The following is a 9,095-nucleotide window of genomic DNA, read 5'->3' as shown; positions in this document are numbered from 1 at the left end:
AATTTTGCTTGATTTCTAATTTGAAAGTATATACAATAGTAATATGCATAAAATATATATTGCACCTTTGTCAGAACCGAACTTAAAGGAATTGTATTGAATTCATAAATAGTTGAGAAATATCATGAATACAGTGATGTATGCGTATGTATATGTACACATATATGCTTTATGCCAATTTAAAAAAAATCTCTTTGGAGGTACAGACATTTCACACGCAATTTTTATACAAAAAATATGATAAATGTTTCATAGATAAGAAGCAAATATTATGTAAAACAAACACGACTGTATTCTCTAATGATACTTAAAAATTGTAATATAAATACATAAGTTCAGTATGTGAATGTTTTACACAATATATACTATAAAATATTAAACTGTCTTAAAAATTACAAATAAATATTTAAAGATAAATTGCCACTAGTCTCATTTGGTAGTTTAACAAATTAAGTTTAAAAAATAAAATATTGAAAAAGAATCAAGTTAGTGTTTTCATTATGATGTTGTTTTCATGAAGAATACAGTTCATTTTGTTTTATTTTTATGTAAATATACAATTATATGAACTTTTCTAATATTGTAAATGAAGGAAATATATCTTACGTAAGATTAAAATAATTATATTTCTCTTTTACTACAATATAATAAAATTTAAGGGAACAACTAAATAAATATTGAAGCGAAATAATGCTTCGAAATAAATTCAATATCGTTTAGAATACGAAACATTTTATTTATATACGGACTGACAAATATCTCTTTTTATGCAAATTTATAATCAGAATCAATTTCTAGAAGAATTTATATATAATTTGTTTAAAGAAGTCCAAGAAATAAATACTGTTGTCTATATCTTTTGCGTCACATTTAAGAACATACAATTATTTTAGCTGGTTTATAAACAATAATAAGCGAAGGATGCTAATTTCTATGGAGATTATATAAATGTATGATACAACATCTCTTATATATACTTTAAAATCATTACAAAACATAGTCCAATTCGTATCTAATATACTGATTCTTTGGATCATTCATAATTCGAGGATAACCAGCTACAAGAGCATCTTGTCCACCTATATAAAGAGAATTATAAATTTTCCAATATACATCTCGTACTTTTCGTGCTGGATGGAACAATCCCTGTAAAAACATTATGAAAATATCTATTATATTAATATCTTAAATACAATGTGTTGAATGATTTACCTGCAAAGTGTATTGTAGTATTTTAATTGGCCCAAGAGCAACACGTAAACCATCTACAGCGTCCATAAATGCTTGCACCAAGTGAGGTGAAGTTTCAAAAACATTGGGCCATACGTGATTCAATAAATGTATTAATGCGTCTTCACAACCAAATCCGTAAACACCCAATGCCATGTGTTTAATAGCAGCACATGCAGTTTGCCTGTGCACTAAATCTCTGTATAACGTTATATTAAATTGGATTATTATATAATTATTTCTAATTTAAAACATTAAGTTTTTGTATAAATGCTCTTTTTACCTGTCCATGAGCGCATCTTCTAATAGTGGGCTAACAGCGTAAATGTAATCTTTTCCCATTTCTCCAATATATTCAAACAAAAAGGATAAAGACTTTAATACACCATTTTGTACGTTTAGTTCTGGTACTCTATACTCATTCATCAAAGCAGGAAGAACCGTAAATGGACTACAGGTTTCAGCTACAATAGCTATAGCCACCGTAGTGCATACACGATTTTGACGTTCCTGTACCTTTAAGTTATTCAAGAGGGTTGCTAATACATCATGAGGTCTGCACAGAAAAAGATAAAAAGTTCAAAATGATGTTAAAACGTAATATATTATAAATCCTCTATGTTTAGTTTATACTTACCCTATTGCTTTGGCAATATAACCAAATGTATTTACTGTAGCTCTTCGAATCGCTTTCTTGTGAGCTTTGAGCAATTCTAAAAGTTCGAAGCATATTCTCATCCATTCTCTGGCAGATACATACTCGGGTCCTCTGTCTGCGATTCTACCTACGAGATCAATACAGTTTTCTTGTACCTAAACAGAGAAGTTTAGGTATAAATAATTTATATTTTTCAAGATTTTTGAATGTATACGTAAATATATTTGTATAAATAATGCAGACCTTTTCATGCCTGTTCTTCAGAATAGGAGTAAGACGTGGTAGTAAGTCTTTAATAGGTGGTGTCATTTTTGTCATTCCTATGACATTTACAATAGCTTTCAATGCGCCCAAAATGCTTCCTAATACCTCAGGGTACTCTTCTCCTAAATATTCATAAAGAACGACACCTAAATGACCCATTAGTTTTTCCTATAACACAAATAAGTATGATTTTATACTACCAAAATTTAGGTTTATGAAATTTTAATAAAACTTATGCCTGTATGGAATATGAATTTACCTCTTGACAAGTTTTCATGACAACGGCAATTCGTGATATCAAGTCGGCAGCTTGTTGTCTTACTTTTGCAGATTTATTGTTCAATCTCCACAAAATTGTACCACAAATTTGTGGGAGGTATGCTTTCACTCTTTTTCCTAATGTATTCACAATAGTTCCAAAACCATTTAACATTACAACATCCTGTTAAATATAACAAATATAATAAATTCATTATAATATATGTAAAACTTGAAATTGTTTATAAAGATTATAAATATTATGAACCTCTGTTGTTTGTTCCTGGAAAGCATATAAAATACCGTCAATGAGTTGTTCTTCTAAACGAGAATCAACATCCGCGGCTCCCAAATTTCCCATTATTTTCTCAATGGTTTCCATAACCATCTTCCTATACTGTTCGTTTTCATCTTTTAAATCGTCTACCACACGATTTATAATTTCTGATGCACCAACTTTATTTGCAATTTCTACAGTCGTGTCAACAAGCTATAAAATTAAGATTTATAAAATGCTTTCTGTAATTATTGTAAGTATACCTATTAATATTATGTAATATATACTTGTCTGTAATTTCTACGATCTAAAGCCATTCGATGGTTCCAAAAATGTTTGAAGAAATGTGGGAGGATTTCATCTTTAATATATTGTGCTTCTACACCATCTGTTCCACAACATTGTTTCACTACCTACAGTATATTGTAATGTAATAGTAATATATTTAACATGTTATAACTTATTATAACTTATTATAACTTAAGGTACTTACTTTCAGAACAATCTTTTTCATTTCTTCATCAGGAGACTGGAATTCACGAATAAGAATTAACATCACCTCACGAGTATAATAATTGGCATATTCTGCGTCCATAAGAGGAATTAAATAACCAATAGCCTTTAAGAATGCAGCAAGACCTTTTCCTCTATGTGTACGAATACCTTTCCAAAGCGGTTTTAGAACAGAGTCAAAGCTCTCGATACCATATGGTGTGGCTGCTTCTGCCAATGCAGCAATTGCTAAAGCAGTGATAGTACGAACTTTCTGTTGCTCATCCACGAGACCTATAAATTAATCAGTGACCTCTGATTATCTTTTGAAATTTTATTTAATAACCCTAAAAGGTAGTTTCACATTACCATGTTCTATAATTTCAACCAAACTCTTCAAATGTGGTAATATAGCACATCCCATAAGAATAGCAATCTGTTGTACAATTTTGATACCCGTGTGACGAGCTTGCCATGACTTTTTACTGCGACACACGGCTTTAAGAAATGGAAGCAAAGAAGGAATTCCTAGAGCTGATGCGACCACAGCGAATGCTCTGGCTGTCGTGTTACGAACGTATTCATCAATATTGTCAATATCTGGTCTCATAGTCGAGATCATTGTTGCTAAACCAGCTGCTTTAGCCAAATTAGAGATAATTTCTCTACCTTCGACACGAGCATAGTAATCTTCATCAATAAGTAAAGGTTCAATAACGACCAAAATCTAAAAATAAATCATATTTTTACATTTATCAATGTTAAGAGAAAATTGTTAAAATATTATATACAGCGTATAAACTTACCTTATGTACGTAGGGTCTAACCAAATCATCCAGTTTATAAAGAATACGATCAATAACTTTCACAAGAAGATGCCGTTCTTGATCTTCAAGTGTAGGAGACATAAGAAGAGGGAGTATCTGATTAAATAAAGGACCCGCGCCAAATTCTCTTGCTTTATCTGTAATTTGTCTTAGAGCAGCTTTCCTCATTGGTGGTGTGCCATTTTTAATTTTTAATAGCAGCTTCATTATCTTCCTCTCTTTTTGTTCTTCAGGACTAAGCGTTTCTTCATCAACATCGACTAATAACTTATCAAAATATTGTGCGTCTTCTGGTTTCATAAAAGGCAAATTTCCTTTTGGTTGATTGTCTACGAATTTCGCAGTTTTATCCTCAGTTTGAATGAAAAATCCTTGTGGTGTGCCCGCAATAGGCGTCGGTGTAGCAGTGAGCTTCCTTGCAGGTGTGCGAATTGGAATATATCCTATATTATAAAAGATTAAATTAAATATACAATTAAATATTTCTCAATCATAATTTTAAAAATCATTATTTTGCATCATTTACCCGCAGGTGGTTGCAAAACTTTGTATCCAGGTGGGAACAGGGCATCCAGTTCATCGTCTGAGAGTGGTCTATTTCTCTCATCTATTTCTCGTTCCCAACGATATGCTTGAAGCTGTTCTGGTGTCATTGACATTAAATGTCCTGGTGTTGGAGTTGCCAATCCCATAGCTTTGGGTCCTGTTGGTGTTACACCACTAGGTGTTAAAATTGAAGTTTGATGTGGTGTAGTAAGAGGAGTTGCTGGAGTTTGTGGCGTCATAGACCCAGGTGTCTGATTCGAAGGTGTTTCATCCCATCGACTTCGACGTTTGCTAGCAGAAGGTGTTGGTGTCTCCTGAATTAAATCTCCTGCAACTCGATCTGTTCTTGGAGTCTCTGCCCAACCACTGCTATGACCAGGTGTTTCTAATATATAAAACAAACATTTATTATTTAACTATTTATTCCTGATTTGTTATCTATCTTCTTAATAAAATATACTTTATATTTACCACGTTCAGTTTTTGGCGTCTCATCCCAACGATTTCTACGACTTGAAACAGTTTTTTCATGAGAAGGAGTTTCTCTACCAGGAGTAGCTGCACCAGGTGTTGCGTGTCCTGGAGTAGCATCCCACATTCTTGTACTTACGCCTGGTGTTGCACCAGGAGTTTCTCCACCTTTACCATGACCAGGCGTTTCATCCCACCTAATTGCAGCAGGTGTTACCTAATAACATTTTAAAAGGTAATAATTTTTATTATTTCTCACACGTTAAAATTAGTTCAGAAGTATCTATTTATTTACATCTGCATTGTCCCATGATGTTGGTGTTGCAGTTGTACCAGATGGTTTCTTAGGTGTTGGAGCATCATCTGTTTGGTCCCAACGACCTCTTTTCTTAGGTGCAGGTTTAGGTTCACCATTTGCTTTCAATGTTCCCTCTTTGGCTTTTTCTGCTAATTTTTTTCTTAACTATAAGTATAAATATTATGTGAATATCTTAAATATATTTTTACTTAATAATATTTTTTACTTAAATATTAATGAAAAAGTTGAACGTGTTAAAATTGCTGATCATATACCTCAGTTTCTTCTCCTTTCAATAACTGTTCCCGCATAATCACGGTATATGTCCTAGAACCGATGTCTGGCGTCTTACCACCTGTAATCAGGAACCAAAAGTCACGCAGAGCGTAACCATTAGTTATTTGTTCAATGAATGCTTAAATTTTCAAAAACTTCTGAACATACCTAGCGATATTATAATGATATTTATTGTTAAAATGCCCCTAGAATATTTGAGTATATTCTAAGTAAACTACTGAATTGACTCTCATTTCCACGTTGCATATATCATCAAATTAAATGACAATAAAAATGTTTTACAGAAGTAAATGTAACAACAAATCGTAAATAAAATATCGCGTTAATTACGCAACGGGTTTGAGAGAGTTGCAACAGCAGATGGCATATAGCATACGTACGTGAAAATTTGGTGCCATAGGGAGCACTGTCCTGCTCATGTCTTCCACATCGAAAAATACTTTAGCCATCTAAAAATCAACTCATTCTTGTTATTAATAATATTTGCACACCAACCACTCATACTATGTTTCAATATTTATGTTCTCACGAGAAATGTGTGATACAATGAGAATTTATCGACCCATATGTGTTATACGCGTAAGCAATCAAAACAGTAAATAAAGAATTTGTGAAAAAGGAAACTCATGAAAATATATTAAATTATAATTGAATATAAAAAAAAAGTCTCATTGTATCATTTATACGATGTGACTGTAATGCTCTGTGACAATTCAATCTCGCTTAACCTTCGACATAGTATCCTCGGTAAGCAGATGATTCCAAATGTGCAGACCGTCACTAAGATTGGAAAAAAATGTAAACATTAGTATTTATTTGAAAGAATCACATTCACTCTTTTCACTCAAGCCAGTCTGTCTTATTTATTTCTTAACCCTTCCACAATCTAAGCATGAAAAATTTTTAAATCTATTAACTGTTATAATAACTGAGATAAATATTTTGAACCCAAATATTTTAGAAAATAACTGTGCAAGCAACATATAATCTGTACCTTCACTAATTTAGATCTGATTATAATTAGCCGATTGTATATACTAAAAGATCATTATTTGTGCCTTTCATAAACTTATATAAAGACAATATAAATCATAATATTTTTGATATGTGAAACAACTTCTATCTCAGTTATTATAGTTAGTAATACTACAGCAACAGAAAGATATTGCTCAATGTGTATTCATTAAAACAGACTAGATAAATATACTAATATTTGTTAATATTGAAAATAACTTTTGTTGTAATATATTTATATTTAATGTCTTCTTTGAACATCTATATACAAGTCTATCTATTTAATATAAAATTTTGATTTTGTGAAATATTAAATTACTTTATGTCTGTGGTGATATGTATAAGAAACAAATTAAATCATATTACGAATAAATGAAAATAAAATTTTCATATATTTGCTTATAAATTATTTAAAACATGTTATGTTACTAATTATTTGGAAAACTAAATAACATAATTGCATACAAGTTTAAGTTCATCTTTTACATTATATTACTTTCTAATAAAGATAAAAATGATACAAAACAGACATTGGTGGTATGGTCATTCAGTTATTGAAACTTGTGATACTTTATAATCAAGTTTGTAGTACCATTAAATGATTTTAAAAAAAGTCAACTTGACTATTTAATAATTTGGAACAAAATAATAATATCTATTAAATTAAATTTCATTTTTGCCACATTAAAATCAAGTTGACCTTTTTCAGATATAAAAATATATTTAAAATGACCTTAGTTTTTTTATAAACTGCAGTGATAGAAGCTTTATTGTGCACATATTTTGTTGCAATATAATTAGCACTTATATGCACTAAGTGATCTTAGTCTAAAAAAAGAAAAATTATATTTAACTCTATTAATTAATTTATCTTCATTATTATTTAGTACATAATTATTATTCTTTTACTTATTATATTGCTTCAAAATATTAACAAGGATAATAATATATAAACACACTTAATATCTAATTACCTGTTTTGTTTTCAAATTGCTTAACTTAAGAAGAAAAAAATACCAACCTTCTGCAAAAGGATCGACACGCTCAGGCGATATAATCATTCTTCGTCTTTTTTGCCTATATTCATCTTCTCTGTCAGCTATGGTGGGTCGTCGTCTGTCCGCAAAAGGATCATAATCCTTTTCACTCTGGGGCATAAAAAAATTAAACATTATTAAATTAAAATTATTAATACCATTAGCAACATTAATAATAATAAGAATAATATTGTTTTCAAAATATTATACCTGTGCAACATCATTGAGTAATGCTGCTGGTGCAGTATAGCCTGGTCTTTTATTAGTACTAAAAGTTGTTGGTTCATAGTCTTCATCCTTAAAAAAAAATAATACAATTCATAACTTATTATTATGTTACAATAAAAACAATCATCATGGTAAAAAATGAAATTACCTCAATCTCATCATTGGCTGCAATAGATGTAACATAGCCTTCATATTTATTATTACTTCCATCGTAAATATCTTGATCATAAAACCCAGTCTTTCCTAGCCCTACTTGGTCCTTTTCAGTAGATGCATTTTGAATCTCTTTTTTCTTTGACTGTATTTCTCGTATTTGTGCTTCAATATCTATATAGATCAATACAAATACAAATTACATTAAATTTACTAAGAATCTAACACAATGCAAGGCTAGAATAATTAAGATTAACTATTAGCAAATGATTGCTTAAATATCAAATTTACTTATGTTGTTTCTTATTACTGAGTCTAATCAAAGGAATTTAGATAAAGATTTGTAAATATTCGGTAATTAAATTACATAAATGAATAGAATCGCAGATAATAATTTAAAATAAAGTATAATTCCAATCATAAATACCAGAATTTAATTTATGACAAACGAACCTTCATGCGTTCTGGGAATGGAATCCATCGTTCAGCATCAAAATTTTACAGAAAAATATCCTCCAGAACATGAAAAAGATTCACCAAAGAACTAAATCCCGTTTTCTTTACCAATCTTTATATTGGTAATGTTATAAGATGGCACACTCAATTATTTCCAAATCATTAAAGTGCGTTTACATGAGTATTCAATTTAAGGTTAGCAAAATGTTCAATAAAATTTGTTGTTTTATGTATGAAAATGAGGTTTGGAATATTTACACAACGATAGAATGTAATTCGGAAGACGAAATCATAAAAGTTCACAAATTAATCCTCTTTGTTTTTGTCACTAATGAAAATTTATATGAACATTGAAACACTATCGCCATGTAGCCGTGGAAAGATGGAACTAATCTCTATTGCAGTCTTTGTCGCACATTATCGCAATTCTTGTCTAACTCAAGTATGTATATTTGTCCTTGTCGCACAATATTGCTATCTTTATCTAGCAAGTTATGTGCTGTCATTTATCCTTACTGCTCCTATCCAGTCCTCCTATTCAGTTGCTGTTACTTTTGTATCAAATAGATGGTAGCATATGCCTCTTCCG

The 9,095-nt window shown here is 30.5% G+C and overlaps 1 protein-coding gene across 4 annotated transcripts; it reads right to left on the bottom strand.

The window, feature by feature from the left end:
* Positions 1-715: 715 nt before the first annotated feature.
* On the bottom strand, positions 716-8,847 carry LOC126864439 (splicing factor 3B subunit 1). Of its 4 annotated transcripts, XM_050615799.1 has the most exons (19): positions 8,504-8,847; positions 8,046-8,224; positions 7,880-7,966; positions 7,654-7,780; positions 5,597-5,676; positions 5,319-5,486; positions 5,024-5,240; positions 4,533-4,937; positions 3,986-4,449; positions 3,549-3,906; positions 3,181-3,473; positions 2,975-3,100; positions 2,679-2,900; positions 2,412-2,594; positions 2,132-2,320; positions 1,868-2,043; positions 1,514-1,786; positions 1,213-1,429; positions 716-1,146 (listed from the first exon to the last, which is right to left on the bottom strand). In XM_050615799.1, exons 1-19 carry the CDS (start codon positions 8,529-8,531, stop codon positions 988-990), a joined length of 3,951 nt encoding a protein of 1,316 aa, XP_050471756.1. In that variant the 5' UTR covers positions 8,532-8,847; the 3' UTR covers positions 716-987. The 4 variants fall into 4 exon arrangements, with proteins under 4 accessions (XP_050471756.1, XP_050471758.1, XP_050471757.1 ...); XM_050615801.1 differs by lacking the exons at positions 8,046-8,224; positions 8,504-8,847 and adding an exon at positions 5,999-6,067 and having other exon boundaries at positions 6,347-7,780; positions 7,880-7,901; XM_050615800.1 differs by lacking the exons at positions 8,046-8,224; positions 8,504-8,847 and having other exon boundaries at positions 5,999-7,780; positions 7,880-7,901.
* Between the last annotated feature and the right edge of the window lie 248 nt (positions 8,848-9,095).

This window comes from Bombus huntii, chromosome 4, assembly GCF_024542735.1.
Source record: "Bombus huntii isolate Logan2020A chromosome 4, iyBomHunt1.1, whole genome shotgun sequence".
Classification (NCBI taxonomy): Eukaryota; Metazoa; Arthropoda; class Insecta; order Hymenoptera; family Apidae; genus Bombus; species Bombus huntii.
This window is presented reverse-complemented; position numbering and strand designations above follow the sequence as displayed.

What these genes read in the sequence shown, in the direction of transcription:
- LOC126864439 (XM_050615799.1), bottom strand. Translation starts at nt 8,531, where the DNA reads ATGGATTCCATTCCCAGAACGCATGAAG. An exon ending in CATTCCCAGAACGCATGAAG is followed by an intron (nt 8,225 to 8,503) that starts GTTCGTTTGTCA and finishes TGATCTATATAG; the next exon opens with ATATTGAAGCACAAATACGA. An exon ending in CATCATGGGACAATGCAGAT is followed by an intron (nt 5,241 to 5,318) that starts GTAAATAAATAG and finishes AAATGTTATTAG; the next exon opens with GTAACACCTGCTGCAATTAG.